Source organism: Dromiciops gliroides, chromosome 1 (assembly GCF_019393635.1).
Source record: "Dromiciops gliroides isolate mDroGli1 chromosome 1, mDroGli1.pri, whole genome shotgun sequence".
NCBI lineage: Eukaryota > Metazoa > Chordata > Mammalia > Microbiotheria > Microbiotheriidae > Dromiciops > Dromiciops gliroides.
Genome location: NC_057861.1, coordinates 599,899,001 through 599,924,520, shown reverse-complemented (window position 1 = coordinate 599,924,520; position 25,520 = coordinate 599,899,001). Strand labels below are relative to the sequence as shown.

The 25,520-nt window shown below is 52.8% G+C and overlaps 1 protein-coding gene across 7 annotated transcripts in view; it reads right to left on the bottom strand.

The window, feature by feature from the left end:
* Positions 1 to 3,325: 3,325 nt before the first annotated feature.
* TLN1 (talin 1) overlaps positions 3,326 to 25,520 on the bottom strand; it is a 40,313-nt gene continuing 18,118 nt past the window's right edge. For 4 of the 7 annotated variants that reach the window (XM_043965360.1, XM_043965368.1, XM_043965388.1 and 1 more), the window contains exons 16-59: positions 25,233 to 25,441; positions 24,908 to 25,006; positions 24,568 to 24,618; positions 23,818 to 23,985; positions 23,322 to 23,616; positions 22,461 to 22,627; positions 19,921 to 20,049; positions 19,500 to 19,616; positions 19,232 to 19,345; positions 18,767 to 18,901; positions 18,406 to 18,534; positions 18,131 to 18,233; positions 17,809 to 18,017; positions 17,343 to 17,462; positions 16,881 to 17,078; positions 16,474 to 16,613; positions 16,087 to 16,180; positions 15,777 to 15,866; positions 15,560 to 15,682; positions 14,839 to 14,982; positions 14,210 to 14,371; positions 13,858 to 13,998; positions 13,563 to 13,744; positions 13,311 to 13,443; positions 12,930 to 13,031; positions 12,679 to 12,849; positions 12,423 to 12,572; positions 12,214 to 12,315; positions 12,009 to 12,128; positions 10,070 to 10,216; positions 9,782 to 9,948; positions 9,390 to 9,573; positions 9,176 to 9,301; positions 8,977 to 9,093; positions 6,562 to 6,747; positions 6,327 to 6,434; positions 5,981 to 5,983; positions 5,606 to 5,711; positions 5,083 to 5,207; positions 4,820 to 4,945; positions 4,639 to 4,701; positions 4,346 to 4,528; positions 4,037 to 4,165; positions 3,326 to 3,918 (exon numbers count right to left, since the gene is read on the bottom strand). In XM_043965360.1, the coding sequence (XP_043821295.1) occupies positions 3,787 to 3,918; positions 4,037 to 4,165; positions 4,346 to 4,528; positions 4,639 to 4,701; positions 4,820 to 4,945; positions 5,083 to 5,207; positions 5,606 to 5,711; positions 5,981 to 5,983; positions 6,327 to 6,434; positions 6,562 to 6,747; positions 8,977 to 9,093; positions 9,176 to 9,301; positions 9,390 to 9,573; positions 9,782 to 9,948; positions 10,070 to 10,216; positions 12,009 to 12,128; positions 12,214 to 12,315; positions 12,423 to 12,572; positions 12,679 to 12,849; positions 12,930 to 13,031; positions 13,311 to 13,443; positions 13,563 to 13,744; positions 13,858 to 13,998; positions 14,210 to 14,371; positions 14,839 to 14,982; positions 15,560 to 15,682; positions 15,777 to 15,866; positions 16,087 to 16,180; positions 16,474 to 16,613; positions 16,881 to 17,078; positions 17,343 to 17,462; positions 17,809 to 18,017; positions 18,131 to 18,233; positions 18,406 to 18,534; positions 18,767 to 18,901; positions 19,232 to 19,345; positions 19,500 to 19,616; positions 19,921 to 20,049; positions 22,461 to 22,627; positions 23,322 to 23,616; positions 23,818 to 23,985; positions 24,568 to 24,618; positions 24,908 to 25,006; positions 25,233 to 25,441 (5,999 nt within the window). In that variant the 3' untranslated portion in view covers positions 3,326 to 3,786. The remainder of the gene's footprint in view (positions 3,919 to 4,036; positions 4,166 to 4,345; positions 4,529 to 4,638; positions 4,702 to 4,819; positions 4,946 to 5,082; positions 5,208 to 5,605; positions 5,712 to 5,980; positions 5,984 to 6,326; positions 6,435 to 6,561; positions 6,748 to 8,976; positions 9,094 to 9,175; positions 9,302 to 9,389; positions 9,574 to 9,781; positions 9,949 to 10,069; positions 10,217 to 12,008; positions 12,129 to 12,213; positions 12,316 to 12,422; positions 12,573 to 12,678; positions 12,850 to 12,929; positions 13,032 to 13,310; positions 13,444 to 13,562; positions 13,745 to 13,857; positions 13,999 to 14,209; positions 14,372 to 14,838; positions 14,983 to 15,559; positions 15,683 to 15,776; positions 15,867 to 16,086; positions 16,181 to 16,473; positions 16,614 to 16,880; positions 17,079 to 17,342; positions 17,463 to 17,808; positions 18,018 to 18,130; positions 18,234 to 18,405; positions 18,535 to 18,766; positions 18,902 to 19,231; positions 19,346 to 19,499; positions 19,617 to 19,920; positions 20,050 to 22,460; positions 22,628 to 23,321; positions 23,617 to 23,817; positions 23,986 to 24,567; positions 24,619 to 24,907; positions 25,007 to 25,232; positions 25,442 to 25,520) is intronic. The other 3 variants (XM_043965394.1, XM_043965401.1, XM_043965408.1) reach the window with 3 other exon arrangements.

The window sequence follows — 25,520 nt, the reverse complement described above, 5'->3', positions numbered from 1 at the left end:
GAGTCCCCTCCATGTCATTTCCCCCACACTTCTTGTATCCATTTGCTCTTCTCTATTCCCATTATCACCTCAATGTAGGCACTTATTACCACTGGCCTGGATTTCATTATAGCTTCCTAATAGATCTTCCCTTCACATTCAACTTTTCATTCTGAAGCCAGAATTTTTTCCACTATATAATACCCAATCATGGCGTTCCTTTGCTCAGCTCTTCTGTATTGCAGAATCAAAAATTAAGAGTTGGCAGGAACCTCAAAGGCACACTTGACCCAGAACTTCCTATACAATATTTCTGACAAATGGACATTAGGCTTCTGTTTGAGGCCCTTCAATTGTCCTCCCACCCCCGATGTTTGAGCATTGTCTGTTCCTCTGCCATCCAGATCACTCACTTATGAACATGCTTCAACTGGCTTCCTAATATGTCATACCCAGAGCTCAACTGGCTAACATAGATGCGGGCCAACCAGGGAAGAATATATTGGGACTATGCCTTCTTGGGTATAGATGCAATGTCTCAGAGCAGTTTGTATTAGCTTTCTGGGGCAGCCACCTCACATCGAGTTTGCACTTAACCGACACTCTTCTCCACTCCCTTACCCCCCCCCAAACTTTTTCAGAGGGACTACTGTCTAGCTCTGCCTTCCTCATCTTATTTAGCTCATTCTGGCATGTCAGAATCTTTTTGGATTTTGATCTGACTTGTTAGTTATCCCTCCCAACATCATCAGCAAATCTGATAAATACGCCCATCTATAATTGTCACTAATTTTTTAAAAGTTATATAGCATTGGGCCAAAGAGAGACCTCTGGGGGCACTGTTTTGTTTTGGCAGGGCAATGAGGGTTAAGTGATTTGCCCAGGGTCACACAGCTAGTTGTGTCAAGTGTCTGAGGCTGGAGTTGAACTCAGGTCCTCCTGAATCCAAGGCCAGCGCTTTATCCACTGTGCCACCTAGCTGCCCCGGGGGCACTGTTAAGAGTGGCTATGTGGCCCATTGGTGGGCCTGGAGTCAGGAAGACTCTTCCTGAGTTCAAGTCTGGCCTCAGACAATGGGTAAGTCATTTAACCTTGTCTGCTTGTTTTCTCATCTGTAAAATAAGCTGGAGAAGGGAATGGCAAACCACTCCAGTATCTTTGTCAGGAAATCCCCAAATGGGGGCAGCTAGGTGGTGCAGTGGATAGAGCACCGGCCCTGGAGTCAGGAGGACCTGAGTTCAAGTCCGACCTCAGACACTTAACACTTACTAGCTGTGTGATCCTGGGCAAGTCACTTAACCCCAATTGCCTCACCAAAAAAAGAGAAATCCCCAAATGGAGTCATGAAGAGATGGACACAGCTGAAAAAAGACTGAACAACCGGGTACATTCTAACTCCTCTGCCTGATACGTAAGGTTCTCCATAATCTGATGTCACACTACCCCATGCTTCCATCAAACTAGTGTAGTTTGACACGCTTCTGCTTCCATCTTTGCACACTGGTGTGTCTGGGGGTCCTCCCTCATTACCTGCTTAATTCCTATCAACCCTTTAAAATGCAATTCAGAAGTCATTTTTCATAAAGCTTCCCATGATCCCCCAAGCCAGCCATATCCATTCCACAATTCAGCAACTCTCACTTATTTTATCATATGGTCTGGATTAGTTAGCTGCTTGTACCTTAATTCCCCTATTAGAAGGTAAGGTTTTTTGAAGGCATCTTAAACTTTCTATCCCCTCTAGCAAGAGTGCTATAAACCTCAAATTTATGACACTTCCTGTTTTCTGCCTGTTTTCCATACTTTCTCCTACTAGACTTTAAGGTCTGAGAGTGCAGTATCCAGGGTTCATGGATCTTTTTTACACTAAAGAACCTTTTGCACAGTAAAAGCTGACCAAATGCTTCCCCCCCATCCCCCATGGCAATGAGGGTTAAGTGACTTGCCCAGGGTCACACAGCTACTAAGTGCCAAGTGTCTGAGGCTGGATTTGAACTCGGGTCCTCCTGAATCCAGGGCAGTGCTCTATCCACTGTGCTTCCTAGCTGCCTGCCCTCAAGTGCTTTTTTAACAACTGGGGAGACCAGCATGTGAAGGGAATAGTTTTTTTTTTTTTTGCGGGGCAATGGGGGTTAAGTGACTTGCCCAGGGCCACACAGCTAGTAAGTATCAAGTGTCTGAGGTCAGATTTGAACTCAGGTACTCCTGAATCCAGGGCCAGTGCTTTATCCACTGCACCACCTAGCCGCCCCCGGATAGTTTTAATAAGAGGTTTGGGAGACTGGTGGCAGATGAAGCCAGTCTGGGTAGTGACATTTAGTGCTCAGTGGAAAATGGGGCAGCAGAATGGTGGAGAGGAACCCAGGAGCCTCAGGCCCAGCTACTTCTCTCCCCTGGCTGAGGGCTGGTGCTGTGAGAACAAGATGAAACAGCCAGACAGCGTATGAATCCAGAGAAAGGCATGAAAAGTCACAAGAGGCATCCAAGTAAGATGACACTTTCCCTTTTCTTTGGCTTAGTGGGGTACACTTCACAAACCAGGGTTGAAGGGAAATATGAGGGCTGGAGTCAGGCTTTGCTGGATGACAGCTGAAGGGGCTTGATGTCCCTTTCAGAACCCAACCTGTGATTTTACAGATGAAGAAACTGAGGCCGAGAGGGGGTAACAGAATCCTAGCTTTAGGCCCTTGAGACCTTAGAGGTGAGGAAGGTTCAGTGCAGACCCACCCAGGAGTCACCCAGCTAATTAAGTGTCCAAGTTGGGGCGGGAACCCAAGGCTGCCTGACTCAAATTCAACACTCTTCTCTGTGGCACGGCTACATGGTTACTCAATAGTAGGGCTGGGAGTCAAACTTGGTTCCTTTAGCTCCATCATTCTACCCTGTCATCCAATTGCTCAGCTCCAAGAAACTGATGCCTTGTGAGGATGCAGGATAATAGGCATGGTTGGGGTGGGGGGTGACGATGGTATAGGAGGTCAGGGATACAGAGCACTGGCTCCATGCATGCCCCTGGGAGCACACAAGAGGGAAAACGAGGGAATGGGTGACAAGGGGTATGGCTGTGGTGAGGATCGGGTGAGGAAGAATCAAGATAAAAAGGTTTGTCAACCTCAGTTCTAAGGCCTCTATCATCCAGGCTGGGGAGTGCACGTGCATGGAGACAGATGTGTTGGGGTGTTTGGTATTTGGGTCAGGGAGATTCCAGTCAACAGAATGGTCCCTTGGTCCCTCCCCTCCACAACTAATGCACGCTAGCCGGCTGTGAGGGCAGGCTGCTCTAGTGAGGTACCTTCTCCCCTCAAACTCCAGCCTCCCGGGGTAGAGGGCAGCAACTTCAGAGAACCAGGTGGGAGTTGGCGGCAGAACCACCTTTATTGGGGGGGGGTGACTCCTGCAGCCCCCACACATGGCTGGGGTAGAAGGAACAGTATCAGAAAAGGTGAGCGGACTCAAGGCTGGTGGGGACTGGCTGAGAGTCACTGAGGGCGAGGCCGGGGCCGGTGCAGACCCTGGCCGTGCGAGGTGCAGCAACGTTAATACTCTTGGAGGCGGCGTTAATACTCTGAGAAGGGCTAGGCACTTAGGGGACCCCAGGGCTGGGCTGAGCCCTAGGGCACAAAGGCACTTGGACAGGAGTGGGGCAAGGGGACGTGCGGTGGTGCCGGGCAAGGCCTGGCCCCAGGGGTGGCAGGCACTTTGGGAGTGCCGGGGACGGAGCCCTTTTGGTGCACGAGGCTTTGGGCCGCAGGCAGTTGGTGGGCACAGTCTCTGGCCTGGGTTTGCATTAAATAGAAGTTCCTGCTCTCAATGCTGTCCCTCATCTCGCAGCTCTGAAGGCAGGAACTTGTACTGCTGCTGTCGGATCTGGGCCAGCTTCTTCCGAGCTTCTTCCAGCTCCCGCTCCTTGCGGAGCATCTCCTCTTGCGCTGCAATGATCTGGGGGAAGGAGGAGGAAGAGCTGGCTCAGCTGAGGGGAAAGGGCTGGCCTTGGCACAGGCACTGGCCTCTCCTCCTCTCCCTCCTCCCCCACCACTCCCTCAGAGGGAGCTCTCACCTGGGCAATGCCTCCGACCATCCTTTCCTTCACCACAACCGTCTCATTCTCTTGGTCCTCAAAGGCTGCAGCCTTCTGTGCCGCCTTCACCAGGTTGTCCGAGGCTCGCTTCACTGCATTGCCTGCCGCCTGGGAGGAGGGCATGCTGGGATGAGGTTGTAGCCCAGAGATGGGGTGGTCTCGGGGAGGAGGGGACCTTAGGTGCAGAGGGTGGGGTAGGAGACCCATACACAGGAAAAGGGCGAGTCCAGAGTGGGGCAAATCAAGCAGCTGTCCGGTGCTGTAGGAGGTACAGGGGAGGGCTCTCACCTGCAGCCGCTTCATGGCCTCTGAGTCCTGATCAGCCTTGACTTTGCAGGCCACGAGCAGCTGGGCCGTGGAGGCAGCCACCTGCTTGGCAGATGAGATGAGCTTCTCCTGACTGGCGTGACCCTGCACAGCCGCGTTGGCTGCTTCACACAGATTATTGGTGGCGGCAGCCACCATCCGGGCCTGGTGTGGGCAGAGGAGCAGGGGTCAGATCCAGATCTGCCCCTTTCTCTCTAGCACCCCGTCCTGGAATATACCTGACCCCCAAAGTCTCATGCATCTTGGGTACTTACAGCAGAAATGAGGCCCTGAGACCACTGCCCATCATCTACTGCGTTGGCTGGGATGGCACCCACCTGTGGGGAGGGATGAGAGGGTATCTGGTGCCCCATGCTGTCCCCAGACAGGAAGGGCTGGACAATGAAAGGAACACGTCCCCCCTCCCCCCGATGGTATCCTTCCCTAAATCCTTACCTTCCCCTGAGCCACCAACTCTCTTTGGGCAGCAGATGCTGCCTTCACCAGGGCACTGGTTGCAGCTGCAATGGACTTGGCAGCTTCCAGGATCTGCTCCTCAAAGTTCAGGGATTCATCCGCTTCCTGCAGGGTAAGAGGAGACTGGAGTATGTGGGATGGGAGACAAGATGGCTCGGTGGTGTAACGGGGGACAGCTCGAGGTGGGCTGTGTATGGCAATGGAAGCAGGGAGCATGGGGGGGGGGATGAGGAGGGGCTGACCTTGGGCTTGGCCCGGGGTTTCAGCTGTTCCAGCTTCTTGGCAGCTGCCTCGATGGCTGCCGCAGCTCCCAGGAGTTCATTTTCAGCAATGACTGTGGGGTCCTCAGGATCTACCCATTCCGTTCCTAGGAGAGGGGGGAGGGGGAGGGCAGAACAAGCAGTCCAGCAACACTGCAGGGAGTGAACCCGGCCCACTGATCCATGAGCCTGTGTGGAAAACCTGGTGGGCAGCAGGGCAGCAGGGCTGCGGGGCAGGGGCAGAACCATGTTTCTTTTTCTTGGTGAGGCAGTTGGGGTTAAGTGACTTGCCCAGGGTCACCCAACTAGTAAGAGTCAATCATCTGAGGCTGGATTTGAACTCAGGTCCTTCTGACTCCAGTGCTCTATCCACTGGGCCACCTAGCCGCCCCCCACAGCCATGTTTCTTTCTGGATCTGAATGGTTCAATGAGCCCTGAGGAGGAGGGTGGCCCACGCTGAGCTGCAGCGCTGCTTCCCACCCCAACCCTGGTGTCCTTCCTTACCCTTCATGGCTTCGGCCGCCTGGATGAGCTCAGTGACGGAGCCGGCCACCCGCTTTGAATGTCCCGTCAATTGCTGTTTCAGTTCTGGGCTCGGTTTCTGCAGGGTCTGTGGTGGTGGTTTACATGGGAATCAGATTCCCAGGTCCTGCCCAACCAACTCTTCCCCCCAGGAACTTTAGACCCTCATGATGCACATGAGCCCCTCTTCACGCCTCCCCCTCATTATTCATCCCCTCAAACTTTACCACCCCTTCCCTCTGCCCACTCACCGCACAGACACACACATCATGCCCCCCTTCAAGACCCATCACTGCAAACCCTTCAACCATCATGCCCTCACTTGTCATCCAGGCAGTGAGGGTAAGAGGCACTCACCGGCTGATAAGGATGAAGAATGAAGAGAGAAGAAATGAGTGAGAATAATGAAAGAGGAAGAAGAAATATGTATATGTTGGAAGAGGGATGGAGACAGAAGCAAATGAAGAGGAGAAAGTGACAGAAGTAAAGAATCTTAGGCTGGGGGGAGGCAACATTCTGGAAGGCACCAGGAATTTTTGGAGGATGGGTACTTGGGGAGGTTCACATAAGTGACTGGTGATCCTCAGAGGCAGGGGGAAGATGTGAGGGAGAAGGGCTGAGGGGGTTCAGGGATCTAATGCCAGAGAAGGCAGCGGAGGTGAAGTGCAGGGGGTGGTCAGAGGCCTGGAAGCTCCTCCCTCACCAGTAGCACATGGTCCAGCAGCTCGAGGTAGCCATTGGCACACTCACGGCCATAGTGTAAAGCCCGGAGTCGTACTTCAGGGGCCACTTCAGGGTGATAGGCAGCCTCCTGTTTCCCCAGAGAAAAAAATCGTTATCAGGGGATGTCCCACAGCTGCTCCATCCATTCATCCCCCAGCCAGGACACCTTCCCTGTGGGCCCTTCAACCTCCACTAGCTCTCTGCCACTAGCACACCTTGCAGGCCCGTAGCATGTCTGCTATGGCACGGCGGCTCAGGTTGGCTGTGGCAATGACGTCTTCCTGGCGGCAGGAATTGCCAGCAGCAACAGCCTTGGCGGTGGCCATGGTGATACCTTTGGTCATTCGTATAAAATCCTCTGGGGTGGAGGTCTTGGCAGGGGGCTCTGGGGAACAGAAAACCTGCAGGGAGAACAAAGTCATGAAAAGCATGTTCTGGAGCTCAAGGAGACTGTGATGTTAATGGAGCCTGGAGAAGTTAACTAAGAATGAGGAAGTGATTTGTTCAAGGTCAGAGAGTTAAGTAGCAGCACCAGGATGGAACCCAGGGTCCCTCAAATCCTCTCTTCTTGCCATGGATTCTAATGAGGAGTCAATAGCTCAGTTACCAGGGTCTCTATGGTACTTTCTGGTGCTAGGCATGTGGATTCATTGATTCCTTCAATAACATTTACTAGGCATTAATCAATTAACCAATCCTTATTAAGTACTGTTTTGTTGCCAGGCACCATACTAGGCACTAGGGATGACCGTACAAAGAATGAAACAATTCCTACTTGGAAGGTGCATACATTTTGTCTGAACTTAAGATACAATGATGTTAAAGATTTTAACACAAGAAAGAAGTTAGTCAATTCAGGGAGAGAAGACATGTAATATTCCTAATAATGTTACAGCCTTTCTTGCCTTTAAAAATTATTTTAGTATTTAAAAAAGATTTACTATGAAGTGTCACAAGAGAATATGCAAAGGGAACTGGTAGGGGCTGGAGAGGAGTTTGGGGAGGGGCTGGTGGCAGTGGTTGTAGGATAGAAATGGGAAGAGAAGTTTTGTGGTTTCCCCAAGTTTCCTCCGATCTATCAGCCATAAGGCATTTGTGTCAATACTACACACTTCAGGAAGACTTTCCTGGTCTCCCCAGCTGTTAGTGACTTTCCCCTTTGAGATTTCCTTCCGTGACTATATTTGGTTATTTACATGTGGTCTCCCCATTAGAATGTAAGTTCTTTCAGGGCAGGAGTGATTTTTGCCCTTCTTTGTATCCCCAGCAATGAGCACTCTGGGTACTGTGTATGGGCCTGGCGTGATGGGCGGGCTTTTCACAGCAGGGCATTTCAGGAGGAAATGGCTCACACAAGGGCACAGGAACAGGAGGGCACGAGGCAGAGTATGCTGTTCACTTTGGCCGGAGCCTAGGGTCCGTGCAGGGGAGTAGAGGCAGATTTGGGCCATGGTCAGGGTCTTAAAAAGAAGGATCAAGTGGCTGGACTTGATTTGATAAGCAATGGGGAGTCAGTGAAGATTTCTGAGCAGGGAAGTAATATGAATAATTCACAAGATTAATTTAGAAGCTGTGTATGGGAGGATTGGGGAGTGGGACAGGAAGGCCAGTTAGGGGGCTGATAAAAGGTCCAGACCAGAGGGCAAGGGTGGCTTGAATGGGCTAAGATGCCAGCAGTAGGAATGAATGGAAAGATGGAGATGGATTTTGACGGAGAGATTTTGAAAGAAGACCGCACAAAACCTGGCAAGTGATTATATGTGGGGAGAAGGAGAAAGAAAAAGGGAAGGGAGGTGGGGGGGGGAGAGAGAGGGGGGGGGGAGAGAGGGAGAGAGAGAGGCGGTCAAGATAACCGATGCTTTTGAAACTGGATACTGAAAAGATGGTGGTATGAGTAGTAAAAAAAATAGGAGAGTTAGGGGAGTCTGGCTGCAAAGATGATGATTTCTGAACTTGTTGAAGGTACATCCATGTGTTGATAGACATGTGGATCTAGAACTTGGGAGAGAAGGTGGTTTGGTATATGGTCTGAGGAGACAGCTAGATAGAGATGAAAGTTGAAGCTGCTGGAGTGGGATGAGATCAAAGAAAGAGTGTGTGCACGTGTGTCTATGAATACACATACATGCAGAAACAGACATGTTGTACATGTGTATAAACACACATATTCCACATGTAATACACGCAAACACACATACATGTATAAAGACATGGATGACCCAGAATAGAACCATGGGTAATGCCCTTGGGGGCGAGAAGAGGAGCCAGCAATGGACACAGAGAAAATGGTCAGAGGAGGGTAAAAGGACCCCGCTGAGTCATGGAAGCGGAAGGAGAAGGGCTTCGAGGAGGGTCTGGGTCACCAGGGTCACAGACTATGGATGACAAGGGATGTGAGACCAGACAGGCCCTGGGCTTGCTGGTCAGAAGGCATTCAGGACAGCAGGACGGTAGGGACAGATACCAGACTCTCCAAGATTCGGATGTGAGTGTGGCAGACCCAGTTTGATGGTAAAGAAAGTCATGTGCGTGTGTGAAGAATGCTGGATGTGCATTGCTGTGGGACCGCTCCCAAGTTCCAGGCATACTTATTTAACAAGCCCTGACTCCGCCATCCCAGGCCCCCTCACCACCAGCTCCTGCCGAATGTGTTCTGTCGTAGCTTCCAGAGCCCGGGTGCCTTTGGTGGCCTCGTCCTCCACAGCTTTCACCGTCTTGAGCAGGGACGTGACGTTGGTTACCATCACCTGAGGAGACAAGCCCAGGAGGAGTGTGAGGGTCCTGCTCTTCCTTCCTCCTTCCTTCCCCCACTGCTCTCTCCCTACCCACCTTGGCAGAGTTCTTGAGCTGCCACACAGCAGGGTCATCTCCCACTTTGCCAGCTGCAGCCTTGGTGGCACTGATGAGGTCACCCAGAGCCTTGGCCACATCCTTAACTGCATTGATCAGGACCACCTGTGTGTGGAACAGAGGCTGTAGCTCAGGGTGACTGGGTGGGTGGAGGCACAGTCTAGTCAGGGATAGGGATGGCATTGGGGAGTACCTGGGTCTCAGGGTCCTCAGCGCCCAGGCTGGCTGCACCTAGCTTAACCACGTCAGCCAAGCGGGTGATGGTGCCCACAGAAGACTGGGCAGCCTGGGCCAGCTTCTCCTGGCTGGCGGCTGCATTCTGTACCAGCACCTTTGTGTCTTCCACCAGTGCCTTTGCAGTCTTCAGGATGCCCTCCCTGAGTGGAGAATCATGGTGAGCCTCCGAGCGCTTCCTCAGCCTGCTTTAGCCTGCCCTGTCCCTACGCCCCTCTTCATCCCCACTCTTCCCTCCTCTTCTCTTGGCGCCCTTGAAATAGTTTCTCCCATTACAAAGCCCGCTGGCTCCTTCTGGGTCCACCTTCCAAACCATCTCGACCCTCCTCTTCATCCCCAGGCTCTCCTCACCGATGATCGGCAAAGGTCTCGGCACCCTCACGGTTGAGTGTTCCCGCTGTGGCGAACATGATGGTGGTGTCGAGGTCTGCAATGATGCCAGACACCGCGCTGGCTGCTGTGATGCAAGCTTGGGTGCCACGGTTTCCAGCCTGGAGGGCGGCCAGCACATGGGAGACCTGGGGGGGTTGGGGAAGAGAGGCCTCTGTCATCTGATTTGATGGGCAGGGTGCTTTGCTTGGGGGGGCTGCCACATGGCTGCAGGGTGTTAAGGAGGCGACCACGGGCCCGGGAGGTTACCTTCTCAGACACACGCCGGGCACACTCCATCAGTTCTTTCCTGGTATAGGCATCGCTGGGGCTACACTGCAGGGCACCTGCCTTTGTGACCAGGGCTGCACAGCCATGGCCCAGCTCCTGCACACGATGCTTGATGTGGGCACCGATCTGTGAACAAACAGAAGAGGAGATACAGAGAATGCATGGGCATCTCTTGGAGGCCACCTAAGCTACCAGGGATTCATATGGACCAAGTGCAAAGGGCCAGGGGAAAACTCCCAGGTACCTGGTGGGTCACAGAACAGTCACAACAGTGACCATTCAGGGCACATGAGGGCACAGAAGCTGAGGGGTTGGGAAAAACCAAACAAACCCGCACAGCCCCATGCCATCTATCTTCTGGGATGTTATCTTGGAGGCAGAAGATCCTAACTTGGGAAAATGTATTATGCTCACAGGCACACATATAAATGCAGAGTTCTGTTCTGACCGAGGATAGGGAATGGGGAAGAAGACGACAATGACAAGATGGAGGAAGCACAAGTCCAAGCCAACTGAACACTGGCTAACTAATTCCTTACAGTTATGTGGAATTTTTTTTTTTTTGGGGGGGAGGCAATTGGGGTTAAGTGACTTGCCCAGGGTCACACAGCTAGTAAGTGTCAAGTGTCTGAGGGCAGATTTGAACTCAGGTCCTCCTGAATCCAGGGGCTGGTGCTCTGTCCACTGCACCACCTAGCTGTATGCAGCATTTTTTAATGTTTACCAAGTGCTTTCCTCACAATGATCCTTTGAGGAAAATAGTTAAAGTGTTATCCCTCTCATTTCACAGAGTGAGCAGAGATCAGAGAGGTTACATGACTTGCATACAATCTTGTTCAGTCATGTCTGACTCTTTGTGACCCCTTTTGGGGTTTTTTGGGCAAAGACACTGGAGTGGTTTGCCATTTCCCTCTCCAGCTCATTTTATAGATGAAGAAACTGAGGCAAACAGGCTTAAGTGACTTGCTCAGGGTCACACGGCTACTGTCTGAGGCTAGATTTGAACTCAGATCCTCCTGACTCCAGAGCCAGTGCTCTCCACTGTGCCCCCTAGCTACTAGTCACATGGCCACTAAGTGCTGGGGCTGGAATTCCTTCCAACTATATCATACTGATATAAAAAGAGATTATGTCTGGGAAGGCAGTAGTGGGTGAGAGGGGGAGTGTGCAACTCCAGCCCAGGTTGTTGAGATAAGGATTAGACCAAGAAAACTAATGAAGGAAGGGGAAAAAACCCAATCTAGAGGTTCTCAGAGGCTTCTAGAGAGAACTTAGTAGGACTGGGAATAGAAACAGGGAGAATTTTTTTTTGTGGGGCAATGAGGGTTAAGTGACTTGTCCAGGGTCACACAGCTAGTAAGTGTCAAGCATCTGAAGTCAAATTTGAACTCGGGTCCTCCTGAATCCAGGGCCAGTGCTTTATCCACTGCACCACCTAGCTGCCCCAGAGGGAGGAGAAATTAAAATCTGAGAAAGATTTTTTAGGAAACAAGGGAGAGAAAGCCCAGGGCTCAGAAGGGCATGGACAAATTCAATGTTGGCACAGGGACTCAATCAAGAAATCTAGGGGAGATGGGGACCAAGCTAGAATAGGCTGGACTCTCCAGTCTGTCTCAGTGACTGACCTGAGGAGTCAATGCGTGTCCAGATCATCTACTTGTAGCAAAAAGAATTTCTAGTTGCTCTGATGACTGACTTGGGAATATTTAGTCCCCAGAAAAGGGATGGGACAATGTTTTAGAAGGGAGTCTCAAGTGCTTGGGTGGCAGCCACCAAGGCACAGAGGGAGCCCCAGCCTGCTACTCTGGGGAGTATCACAAAGGAGGCTCATGACAGGTGGGCACGAAGTAGCTAACATGACAGGGTTTCATAGGCTGGGGGTCACAGAGGGGAGGGTCCCAGCTGTTATCTCCATTACCTCTTCATTTTCAGCAGCCATGGCTGCAGGCTTGGCTTGTAGGGCGAGGCGGCCATAATCAGTGGTCAGCTGGTTGGCCAGAGGGCCAAGTTCCTCTGGGCTGGTACTTGACTTGGTCACCTGGGAAGGTGGCAGGGGAGGTCATAGCAAGACAATTCTTCCCTGCCCCTCCACAGGCTCACCCCACAGTGTCTCCTGCACTCACCATCTCCTGTACGTTGACTGCTATGGCCTTGGCTGTCCGTACCATGGTGGTCTGGTAGTCCACAAAGGAACCATCCGGCTCTCCCATTGGTCCTTCATCAAGCTGGGAGAAGGGGAGGGAGGGGGAAAAGAGTTCAGAGCTTGCCTCTGGCTGAGCCAAGAAACTGCCCAGCCCAGGGTGGGTGACCTAGACGCCACTAATGTAGGCACCTGGTTGATGGCCTGCGTGATGGAATCCACCATGCCCCCCACCACGCCGGCTGCGCTGGCTGCTTCGTTGAGTGTAGCCGTCAAGTCTTCCACAGCTTCTGTTACCATTTGGACAGCCTCTTCCAGAGCCTCCTGAGTGTGGGCTGCTTGCTGTTTGGAGATTGGAAGGGGGAAAAAATGAGGGGGCAGCAGTGAGAAGGGTCATCCTTTCTTGATGTCCCTCCTCCCCCCACACTCCATGCTTTCTCCCCCATACCTTGGGGTTGCCCCCTGCCTCCTTGGCTGTGTAGAGCAGCTGGAGGGCAGACTCTGCCAGTGTTTTGGTCTGGTCTAACAGTGCCATCTGCTGGGGGTGGCTCAGTGTCTTGGAGGCAGCGCCCACGGCGGCCAGGGTCAGTGGCTCGAAGTACTGGGCCATCTGAGACACCTGAGGTAGGGTGGGGCAAGGGGTCAGCCTGGACTGGGAAGATCCCAGGTACCTTCCCTTAACTCCCCCTTCCCAGGTACCTTGTGCCCCAGCTGGGAGGCCTCAGCTCGGGCAGCACTGGCCAGTGGCTCAATGAGGTGGGAGATCTCTTGTACTGCCGTCAGCATCTGAGTGTGCAGGGCCTGGAAAGGAGGGGCCCAGCAGCGTGAGCACTTACTACTGACCCGGGACAGAGAGACAGAGGGAGGATCCTGTCGTCTAAGGGAGATGGATGGAGAGAGCCCAGGCCTGAGCCAGGGAAGGAGACACGAGATTCTAGATTCTTGAAGGGTCTTGTCCCTTGACCCCTGGGTCTAGTGACCTCTTACACTCCCCCCTCACTTTGCCACCCCCCCCCCCATCCTCCCAACCTTCTTTCGTCTGATCTCCAAGCTTTGTCAGAATGTGTCCCTCTGCCTTACCTCTTGTGAGATGCCCTCTCGAGGTGCAAGCTGCTGGCTGACGGCAGCAAGGGAGGCCTGGTCCAGATCACGAAGACAGCTATTCAGGGCTGCAATGGCTGCCTCACACTCCCTCTGGCCTGGAGCCTTGTCCCTGGGGAGGCCATGTCCTCTCAAGTCATTTCCCTCCTCGTCTCCACATCCACCCAACAGGTCACTAGTTTTTGGGGCACCAATGAGGAGCCTCCTCTTCTCTGCCCACTGTGATCTCACCTCATACTAGTGATGAGCTTCTTGATGGAATCCGAGACCGTACGAGAGTGTCCAGCCAGCACTGACCAGCGAGGGGGGTCTCGGGGATTGACTGCTAGAGCCCGGGCTGTCTGAATCAGTCCCCCTGCACTCTCTAACATGGTTTTAGCCGAGACCACTATGGGCTCCATGGCAGCTCGACCCTGGGAGGAAGAAGCAGTGGTCAGGGCAGAGGAGCACCACGGTCGGGAAAAGAAGGAGGGGGTGCTGGAGGCACGCCCACGCAGGGCCCCCATCCCCCTTCTCGCCCCCTCACCTCAGGGCTGATTTGGGCAGGAATGCTAGAAAACTCGGGGTTGGCTGCAAAGGCGCTCAGGTTGTCCACTGCCTCCAGCAGGGGGGCAGTGGCTGCTCGGCACTGGGCCCGGTTCTCCTCTGTGAAAGCCCCATCCAGTGCCTAAGGGAACAGAGCTTGGGGCATTAGAAACAGGGTGTGCAGAGTCTTATCATCTCCCCCATTTTAGAGTCTGAGACAGGTGGGACTGTGTGAGAGGGGAGGTTAGGAAAACCACACGGGGGCTCTGGGCGTGATGGTGAACAGGACACGGGAAATGGAGGCAGAGAGAGGATACTGGGAGGAGGACTGGGAGGGAGAATGGCATGAAAACCTTGATGGTCTTGACAAGGTTGGCGGTGCTGTTGGCCACCTCCTTGGCTGACTGGACGAACTGTCGCTTGGCCGTTGGGTTGGCCGTGCGGGCTGAGGCCAGACGGCAGCTGTTACACAGTGCAGAGGTGTGTTTCGCCACAATGGTGGCTGCGGAGAGCACCTGGGGACACAGACACTCATGGAAAACATATAAGGAATTACAATTCAAAGCCAGATGAGACCTCGGGAATAAGCGGGTCCACCCCCTTCACTTTACAAAGGGGGAAACAGCTTTTAGAAGTAAGGTAACTTGACCAAGGTCTCACATAGTCAGGAGGGCAGGAAAAGGAACCTGGGTCTTCTCTCCTCTCTATCAGAGGATGGATTAGCCATCAGTAATAGGAACCTAAACACCCCTTCTCCCTAATGGTGGAAGACAGGATAGACAACACAAATGGACACTCATCAGGAGGCACTGTGATGGAGAGGGGGCAGAGGTTGGTGTCTTTATTAGCTCTTCTTTGTCTCTGCTACCATACGCCTTCTTTTGGCTTGCCCTGTGCCGCCCCATTCTTTGTATGGGCTACTGTCCTTAAGGCCCACACACCCCTTCCTATTTGCCTACCACCAGCCTCCTTCCCAAGTTACCTGGGCCTGGGTGCAGCCTGGTTCCCCTAGACTCTGACAAGCCATCTGAATTGCCTGGTTGGCTCTGGCAAACTGGGTGGGCTCCACTAGCCCCTGTTGTCCTGCTTGGCTATTGGGGTCCGAGATGCCAACCAGGTATGCGGCCTGGGGGTAGAAAGGCAAAGAGAGTTGGAGATAATGAGTGAAGAATAAAAGGATGAGAGTGGAAAAGGGTTGGTGTGAAAGGGAAGGGAGCAGGCTTAATGAGCTGATGACCTGTCTTCAGTATTCTCTTCAAAGGGACTTTTATTGTAGGAGCAGGCAGGACGAATCTCTCCCCACTAAACCTTTGTGCCAAGCAGTGATGGGCAAGAGTGGAAATAGAATTAAGTGGCTTTTCAGATCAGTCTGTACTATATCCATTTAAATTGGCTGTGCAAGATGGTTTCACACTTTACTGCTGCAACTTCACTGAAGTTTCATTTTGATAGTCGATCTGTGAGTATCTTCTCCATGGCTGCAAGTTGTTTGGTGCACACTGACCTGACCCAAAAGGGCACTCATACTTTGGGGAAAATACAGCTTCTCTAGGGTGACCTCACCAACTCCAACCTTCCTGTAATGGCTGGGGAGCATCCCAGGGTGCTCTGGGGTTGGGGGGGGGAATTCAGGGGAGCAGGCTGGGCGGGAGGGAGCTTGGCCAGGCTCCAGGAGCCCACATGGTCGGGGCAGGGGAGATCACCTGAGCAGCTGCCTCTGTAAAGCCGCAGAGGGCTTTGGAGGCTGTGCGGATGGCTTCTCCAAACTCAGGCAGGTTGCTGTTCTTGGCATTTTGGGAAATTCCAGTCATGGCCTCACCCAGGACCTAGGAACATATTTCAAATCCAGCCTTCAGAGAGCAGACTAGATAGGTCTCAACTCCTGGCCCATTCCTTCTCCTGGGTCCCTTTCCCACCTACCTTAGAGTTCTCCATGACACTGTCTAGGCAGCCAAAGTAGGACATGTCATTAATGGGCTGGGCTGGGTTTTCCAGGAGCTCTCGTACAGTCTGGGGTTGGGATAGGGAGAGAAAGAGGGGCATGTGAAAGCCTTCAGTTTCTTTGGTTTTGTTTTGTTTTCTTTAATCTGAAGCCTTAACTTCTTTAACCTGTCCCCTCTCGCCCCCCATCCCCCTGCCTCATTTCCACCCTAAACCGCAAGGATCCTCAACTCTCCATACCCCAAAAGACACCCTCCCCTCGAAACACACCCACTGGTAGAGACCTCACCTCCAGCTCCCGAAGGGCATTGTCACACTCTTTCTGACCTGGTGCCTGCTGGGTGCACATGGTGATGAGCTGGTTGATACTATCAGTAACAGCCCTTGGATAGGGAGAGGGAAATACAGAGGTCATTCCTGTATCTCTCTAACCCAGGAATTCCTACCTTACCTCCACCAGGTTCATCCCTTTTGCTTTTTACACTGGATGAGCCAAGACTTCTCTTGTGGATCTACCTTCCTCCTTCCTCCATCCCAAGGAACAAGGCTTCATCTGATCTCCTCTCAAGCCTTTTCCTGTCCTTCCTCCAGACATCAGCTAGACCTACACTGCTCTGACCCACCCCCACACATACACAGTCCAGTGCTGGTCCTACCCCCATGTCCATTCTCTCACCGGGCAGCTGCAGCCAGCTGACTCTTAAGGTTGGGGGCAGCAGGGTCTGTGGATAAGGCCTTGGCTGCCAGTAGTAGTTTGCTGGATGACATGGAAATGCCCTTCAGGTTGGATACCACTTGGGCCTGGTCCTCTGGGCTCTGTCCAAGGATTGAAAGAGAAGGGGGACTGTCATATGTCTTCTCGTCCTACCCTTTCCTTGGGGGGAAGCGTATGTGTGTGTAAGATATGTATAGGGGGTTAGGCTTCTTGGGAGAGTGAAGACACAGGTATATAGGGTGAGGGGAGCAGCATGTCTCCCATGGGTGCTTCTTTTCAGATCCCCCCACCCCCAATCTATGGTCAGCCAGGTGTCCTCTGAATCCCAGAGGAAACTAGTGCCAGTCCTTGTATCCTCTTTTCCGTACCGGAGCCTGTCCAGCCATCTCCACGCCTGCCTCCAAGAAGGTGTTGAAGTCTTGTCCAAAGCGGCCAGAGGCTCGAGCCAGATCCTGGGGGGTTCCCCTGGAGGCCTGGACCAACTCTGTGGCTGCTTGGTTCAGGCCAGCAGCTGCTTCATTCAATCGGCTTTGAGCCTCTTGAAATGTCCCAGTGCTTGGGGGAAGCTGGAAAGGGACACAAAGTATGTCAAAGGGTTGGTTGGGGGATGAAAGGTGGGTACAGGATAGGTGAACTGGGGAAGTCTAAAGAGAAAATTAGGAAAATGAGGGTAGAAATTGGAGGGAGGTTGGGGAAAGCTGGAGAAAGATGAAATCAGGGCAGAAGGGAGCAGTGGGGGCCCTGGGGAGGTAAAGGAGTTGAGGTTCCGTGTGTTGGAGGCTTGGGGTCTGTCAGCCTCTCGGCTCCCCCCACCCAATCCCCCTCCTCACCGAGTCGCTCAGCAGGCGCTTGCTGGCATCTCCAACGGCTCTCAGGGCATTGTCCACGTCACGCTGGCCTGGTAGGCAGCTGACACAGCGGTTCAGGGCCTGAGTCACTGCTTTTGCCACCTGAAGGAGAAATGGTTGTTACTGTGGCAATACCCCAGGGGCTCGTCCACTCGGCCCAGGAGAAGAGCAGAGCAGGTAAGGGGCTCGACAGCAAGACAAAGTGAAGTGAGACTAATCACATGGTACTGAAGAAACTGCCCTGAGCTTGGGAGAGAACTGGAACAGCTAACCTTGAAAGCGCGACTCTACAGCGTTTAGCCAGGCCTGGCCAGTTTGACCATGACCAACAATACGGACAAACAGGAGTCGGGGAAGCAGGGGCAGCAGACACTTCTATCCTCAAAAGGACAGGCTGCTATCTGTGGCCCGGGGAAGGAGCCGGCCCGTGCCCTCTCCTGCGCCTGACCTGGGCCAATCGTTGCTGGCTCTCGGGGTCCGCGGGCCGGCCGGCCGCCTTCTTGGCCTCGTCAATAAGGCTGCTGGCCTTATCTAGGACGTCACTGGCTGTGTCAAGCACGGCTGCCTGCACTGCGGGTTCGGACGTCAAGGCTGCCACCCCTCTTGCCGCTTGGGCCAGCGCACGTAATCCTCCTGCCACGTCTCGGGCCGCTATGCCTGGAGGGAGAGGATCCCTGGTCTGTGCTGGGCCCCCTGCTTCCCCCTCGGCTCCACACTGAGCCGCCTTGTTCCCCTCCGTCACTGCTCCCTGACCGCCTCTGTGTACATACCCGCGTAGTTCTCATTGCCCTGGGCCACCTCTCCCAGGAGCTGGGCAATGGAGGAGCTCACAGCCTTGGTGCTGTTCCCCAGGTCCTGAGCACACTTCTCCATCTGGAAGAGAGATGGAGAAGACTCAGGGGACCTCTATGGCCTCCGCGGCAAGGGGAACTGGAGTCACCTGGGGTGGGGGAGGGTCAAGCGCATTGGAAATGGGATCTCCAAGATCTGAGGGGAAATTGGGGGTACGATTGGAGGACCTGGGGCTTGGGGCGGTGGTCCTCACCGTCTCCCCGGGCAGGGGTTTGAGTTTGCCGTCTCTAGCTGCCGCCTTGACTTCCTGCAGGTCACGCTCCAGGCTCTGTACTAGGCTCAATGCAGAGTCCATTTCCAGGGGCCCACAGGCCTCTTGTGCCTAGAAAGGGAGGGGCTCAGGGTGAAGGGAGGGGCTACTGTGTGTGAGGCTGTCAGGCACCAGGAAAGATCCCTCCTCTGGCCCTTCCAGCGTGTCCTCTCTTCCTCTTCCCTCACTGAAGCCTGGGCTTCCCAGCTCTCCCTCCTTTGTATCCTGTGTCTTCCCAACACCGGCACCCAGTCTCCTCTACTCTTCTCCGCCCAGCAGGCATGACATCCCCAGCCCATCACACCTTCTGAGCAGCAGTACGGAGCTCAGCCAGGGCAGTGCCAAGGTTCTTGGCACACTGACTCAGCTGCATGGCTGATGCCTGGTCCTGAATCGTGGGGACTGATGCCTTCGCTGCTGATACCATCTTTCCTCCTGGCTGGAGAGGGAGAAACAGGGGTGACACCATGGGAATGAAGATACCACCCTATCCTCCTGAGGGCTGGGGAGATAGCAAGGACACTGTCCTCATGGGGGAGAGGGCCTGGAGAATGCCATCCTTCTCTGGTTAGAGGGATGGCATTACACAATGGGCAAACACATGGACAGAGTGAGCCGTGAGTTGCCTTAAAGGAGAGTCACAGATTTTTGTAGGAAGTACATGAGAGGTGTTCCCAAGGAGGTCGGTCTTAAGCAGGGTCCAAAGGGGCACGAGAAAAGGGAGAGTATTTGGCATGGCACAGCACAACAGGGAGGGAGGGTTCCATACCTGTAGAAAGCTCTGGCTGGCAGCAATGAGGGCAAGTTGGGCACTGGGGCTGTCAGGCTGGGCTTGGCTCCCTCGGACACCCTGCACCAGCAGTGGGATCTGCTCTGCCACAGCCTGGGGGGCACAGGAGAATTCCATCAACCTTCTTCCCCACGGAATGAGGCAGGGTCAGGAGACTATCCTAGCCCCTCATTACAGATGGGCTACAGGGAGACCCCCCCCAACCCCTTTCACACTCCCTACTCCCCAAAGCTTGCTGTGGTCTCACCTTGCAGCTCTGCACTAGCAGAGGCTGGGGGCCAGCGGGGGCCTTGGAAGCAGAGGCTGCATGCTGAGCAGCTGCAATGGTCTGCGTAGCTGAGGCTGCAGCCTGTTTGGCTGCATGCTAGGAGGAGAAAGCAGTCAGGACTAATCCCTTTCCGGGCCACCTCCCCGTCCCCTTCCATCAGCCTTAGGACTGACCCAGCTATCCCATGATATGGCCGCCCCCTTTGGGGACCCCTGCTTGGTCTCACCAAACACCCCAAGTCTTCCTCTCTTTTGAGTCCTCCTTTGTCCAAGTTCTCCTTTTTCTTTTGCTCATGATTTCTCCTTCCCTAGGTCTTCCCCGCAACTCCTGCCCAGGCCTTCCTCTTTTACGTCCCTGGGTCCTCCCCCACTCCCACAAGTTGACTCTCTTTCCCACTGACCTCCAGCCGCTGCACAAGCTTCTTCTTGATGGCGTTCTGGGCAGCTGCGTTGGTTGCCATGCGCAGGCCTTCAGCTGCCTCCCGTAGCCGCTGCTGCTGCTCCTCACTGTCAGGGTGGGCAGCTGCCCCCTGAGATTTATGGATAAATGGTCAGCTTCTTTCTATCACCCTGTGCTAGTAACACCTCTGACCATTCACACACACCCCTACATGGTTTCAAATCCCGTCTCCTCCATGAAGTCTTCCCTGATTGACTCCATCTCAATCTATCACTTGCTTAGTTGGCATCCCTTGAAGAAAAGCCTTGGGCACCCTGCATGCATTGGCAAGAGAAGAAGGAAGCAGGAAACCTAAGGAGAGTAAGTGTCTCTGAATCTGAACAAATCCTACTTCAGTCCTTAGCAACTGTAACAACCTAACACCATCACCTTTGGGTCCCACTGTCTTCCATAAAAAGCTTCTAGAGAATCTACAAAAAGATATGAGGGGGTGTATAGGATGCAATCCCCACTTTCCCGAAGAAGGTGAGAATGAGCATCAGCCCTCCCTTTTATCCCCCACCCCCAGGCAGGTAGGACTGGGTAGGGTTTTGTCAGGACATGTCCTGAGATGACCTTCCTGTGTGAAATGGGAAGGTATCAAGAAAGACATTTCCTGAAATGCAGATGCAGCTCATTTATAAAATCTTAGAATGGCAGAGCCAGACGAGCCCAGAGAGGTCATCTATTTCAAAACCTCAGACCTAATTCAGATGTTGTATTCTATAAATGACAAAATCCAAGGTCATGTAGTTCATGCAAGAGCCAGAACTAAGACTTGTGTCCTGACCCCCAGTTCTGTATGGCATGTATTATACCACAATGACACCTTGTACCTACAGTCCTGTGTCTCTGCTCCATATGGGGTCGAAAAGTGAAGTGTGTATGAGTGTGTGCACGTGTCATTATTGATAGGGAGTGGCTCTCAGAGGTGGACAAGACAAAAAGATCGGTCAAGTGAGGCAGTCAAGAGAAGACATGAGAGAGGGTAGGTCTAGCTCCATTTACAGTCTAATGAATAACAGGGATCATTCCAACAGTGAAACTTCTTGTAACTTTATAGTAACTTTTCTCTCATTTGTTATTTTTTACCTAACACTCATTTCCTTAGGGTTCCCTTACCTTAATCCTCCCCTCTATTTTCTTGTCCTGGGTTGCTGGGAGTAAAAACTCTTAGTCCTATGTGCCTACTTCAAATATAGGGGCAGGAAAGAAACTAAGAGACATGTTCTTATTCTACAGTGAGCATGACAGAGAAACCCAAGATCAGGAACCATGGGTGCAGACAGACCAGCCCTGAGAGGAGAAGCAAAGCGTGGCTGGGAGTCAACCTAGTGCTAAAAGCATCCCTGCGGGGTTTATGGATGCTGTCTGGAGTCCTGAGATAGCTTCCCTCGAGAATCTGTGAAACCTCTGTAAACTTGCCCCTTCCTTTTTTGTTTAGGAGTTCATCTTGCCTATTCCCATAGTTTCCCAGGAAAGCTATCCCCTAAGGCCTCATCCTAGCAGAGGTGACCCTGTGTTCCTGAAGGCTATGCTAGCAGAGAACAAGCTCTGGCTGGCATGACTATGCTGGGCAGATTACCCAAGCTTGGAGAAGCTCCTCATCAGAAGGTGGGGCCACCATGTGATGATTTGGGAGGGGGGGAGGTGGGTGGGGGGGGTGTTAAACACAACTCATTAAACTGTCTACTCATGCAGAGGAGGCAGCTAGGTAGCTCAGTGGACAGACTGCTGGGCCTGGAAGACACGAGTTCAAATCTGGCCTCAGACATTTACTAGTTTTGTGACCATGGGCAAGTCACTTCACCCTGTTTGCCTCAGTTTTTTCTTCTGTCAAATGAGCTGGAAAAGGAAATGGCAAAGCACTCCAGTATTTCTGCCAAGAAAACCCCATGGACAGTATGGTTCAGGGTCACAAAGAGTTGGCCATGACTAAACAACAACAGCTCATGCATAGAAGGTGCTGTGATTTGGGGAAAGAGTGCTCCCATGTTCTTTAAGTACTAAAGCGACTATTCTTGTTAGGCAAAGAGACAGGGATGAAACTAACTTGTGATCTCATTGGTACAGGGACCTCCCAGGTGAAGAACCTCCCTCTAAAATACAGACAGCACCTGCACCTTAGTCTTTTTACTTTATTCACGTTGCTTTCTAGATGTGGTGTAGCACAAGCACTTGGCACCTCATACTATTTTGGCAGGCCCATTTAATCTCTCCTCGCACCTACTTTCTCACCTGTAAAATGAGGACCTGTCGTGAGGGAAGCGCGCCCTGAACACTGAAGTGCTCTGTACAGGAAGGCCCGTTATTAGGAAGTCTGTTTTCCCTAGACCTGAGGACCAGGGCCCTGTCTCAAGGCTATCTTTTCTTAGCAGGCCCCCCACAGATCAAGGGCTGCCTCTCTTCTGTCCTCTACATTCTTCCTGGGCCTGGATAGGGTTCTGCCTACAGGAGATGAAAGGCCCAAAGGAAGTGCCTGTTAGAATCCTGAAGCAATACCTTGGCAGCCTCCACCATCTTCGCTGTGGCATCAGCCAGGATTTTCGCTGCACTGAGCAGCTTTCGTGAATTTTCCAGGTCACTCTCTCCTTCGGCATCAGCCTTGATGGCATTGACCAGGTCAGAAGTTGCTTGGGCCAGAATTCGGGCTTGTCGAACCATCTCTCCTGAAAGGGTCAGGGATGTGATTCAGCATGGGGAAGCTGGAGCCAAGGGACAAAGGGAGAAGAAAGGACCTTCTGAGAAGGTACAGGGGAGAGGAATTGATAGGTCTGTCCTCTCAAGTTTGGGATCTTAGAACAGGTTGGCGACACCTGAAATCCATTTCATTAGGAAGAAGGAATCTCAACTGGCTCAGGGTTGGGTCAAGGAATTTATCTGAAAGTCTCCAGGGGAGATGCCAAAGGGAAAGCCATAGAAATGTATATTTAGAGCTGAGGAAGCCCTCAGAGGTCAAGCAGACCAATCCCTTCATTTTACAGAAGTAGCAGGTAGTCCCTCTCAAACTGAGGGGAAGAGTCTCTGAAGGACTATATGAGAATACTGTGGGGGTGGGGTGGGGTGGAGGGAGAGAGGGATCTCACAAAAGATCTTCAGAGGGGACCTATTAGGGATAATTAGAGACAGAGGAATGAGTGGTTTTCTTGAGGACTTATCTGTGTGTGCCTTAAACCAGAGGGAGTCTTACTGGGATTGTCAGGAGAGGGTCCTTAGCAGGGATCTTGGGGAACAAGTTCACTAGTATTCTACGGAGATTATCTCTCAGAAGAAGATGTATGGGACCCTTAAGGAAGGGTTAGTTCTCTCATTCAGTAAAGATCTAAGGATTGAGGTGGTGACATTTTCATGGGGTGTTCTCACCGGCATCACCCATGGAGCTAAAGATGTTCTCAGTGACAGTGAGGATGGTATCCGTGGCTTGGTCATAGCGTCCAGCAGGGCGCCCTCCTGTGGCGTGGGCTCTTACATGCTGCAGCAGCTCATTCAAGGCCTGGGTTACAGCAGTAGCCGCGGCTCCCACACCCCGAAGCAGAGACCCATCTTCAGTAGCTGCTTGGGATGCTGCCACACAGCCCTCCACAGCCTTAGCCACCAACCGCCCAGCCTCTACCAGCTGCTCCTGGCACACCGGTGAACTGATTGTGGGTGCCACCACCTGTGGACAGACTGGGTATCAGGACCATTGGTTGAAGGAAGGAATGTGAACTGTGGGAACTTTAAGGTAAAGTTGGGGGGGGGTGGGAGGGGGAGGAGAGTTAGCAGGAGGAAGTTAGCAGGGCCCAGCAAGATGTGTGACCATTTGAATGGACCACAAAGAGTAGGAAAGGGGGAGGTCAGTTAGCAGGACAAGACTCACCTTGGTACAGGCCACGAGTTGGGATGTGGACAGAGCACACTGTGTAGCGGCAGCAATAACCTGGGTCTGCAGCCCCGAGTCCTCTGTCCTTTGGGCAACACTCTTGGCTTTAAGAACCAGTGCAGCTGCAGCACTGGCTACTGCCTTGGCCAGCTGCATCAGCATGTCCTGTGGGGAAACAGTGATTGACGTGGTCCTACCTAGTCCCCTCTACCCAAAATTCCAAGGCACCCAAGGTAGAAGTTGATTGATGTCCCTGTTGACCCTGATCACAAGACAGTATGCAGAAAACACCAGCCACCAAAGCATCCATCCCCTAAAGCAAATCTGGAACCTTGAACAGAATGGAACCCAAACAAAGAGGAGAGAACCCACACCAAGGAGATAAAAGCCTCTATTCATTAGGAGACCCCAAACCAAAGGGAAAGATGTATGAGGCGGATACACTCGGATAGTGATGGGGGTAGGGACGAGTATTTTGTGTGTGTATGGGGTGGAGGGAGGCAGTTGCTCCTGCCTCTTCTTTCACTTTCTTGTCTGAAGGGGCAAATCCCCATTTACTCTCCTTCTTTATCCCATTTCTCTTCCTTTCCAATGACTGTGCCTGGCTTCCCTCATCTCCCATTATTCTGTCCTTTCCTCCTCCTCCCACTGGGAAATGGAGGGGTGAGGGTGGGGGTAAGTATCAGTCGAGTGTATGCGGCTCAGGGGAGGATAGAGATGAGAAGGCCCAGGCTAAGGGGCCATTACCGTGGGGGGGTCAGGGGGGAATCGAACCCCAGACCCTCTGGGCGCAAACATCTGCATGGGAAATGGGGAAAAAAGGTCAGCTGGAGAAATAGGTGTGGAGGTGGGGTGGGTCTAAAGGGTGGGTGGATTGGGGTTAAAGCTGCCCCCAATGATGGGGAAGAGGATCACAGGTAGGAAGGATGGGCTAAGTTCATTTGCATTTTAAGGGCTGGATTCTGGGGGCCAGAAAGCAGATATGAGGGGCTCCTTCCATCAGAAATAGGGGTTAGGATTTAGGGGCATAGGGGACATTCTCCTAGATAGGGACTAGGGGTAGTGTTCAGAATCCGATGTAACCTACCTGGAAGTGGGGGTCAGTGTCACTCTCTCCAATTTGCTGTAGAAGTTCTCCACTGGCCTGTCCCACATTCCCAGCAGCTTGCAGCAGGTTCTGACGGGGCTGAGGGAACCAGGCACTGGTCAGATGCCACCCACCTTCTGTCCAAAACATGGACATTGAACCCACAGTCCTGTGTCCCATATCCAAATAGCCTGTTCCTCCCTTCCTAAAAATCTCAAAACCCTTCATTAACCACAGCAGTGGCTAACTAGGTACCAAGTATCTATTCAGATACCACCCTATCCCATGGCCCGCCTGATCCCACCCAAGCCTTCTAGTCCCTGACCTCGGCACTAGCCGGCTGGGCACTTCGCAATAGTTCTGACACAGCTCCTGCAAGGCCTTTGGCTGCCTGCAGCAGGGGCCGCCCACTTCCACCCTCATCTTCCAACAGAGCGGCTAGCATCTTTACACCACGGGACATCTCAGTCAAGTTGGATGAGATTGTAGTCACTGCACAGCCCACAGCTGTGTAGTCAGTCTCTGCAGGATCTCCTAGGAGCATAAGGGAGTGTGTGTAAGGCACAGAGTGGTCAGCAACCTGACAGAGAGGGGCTAACGTTGCAAACATGGT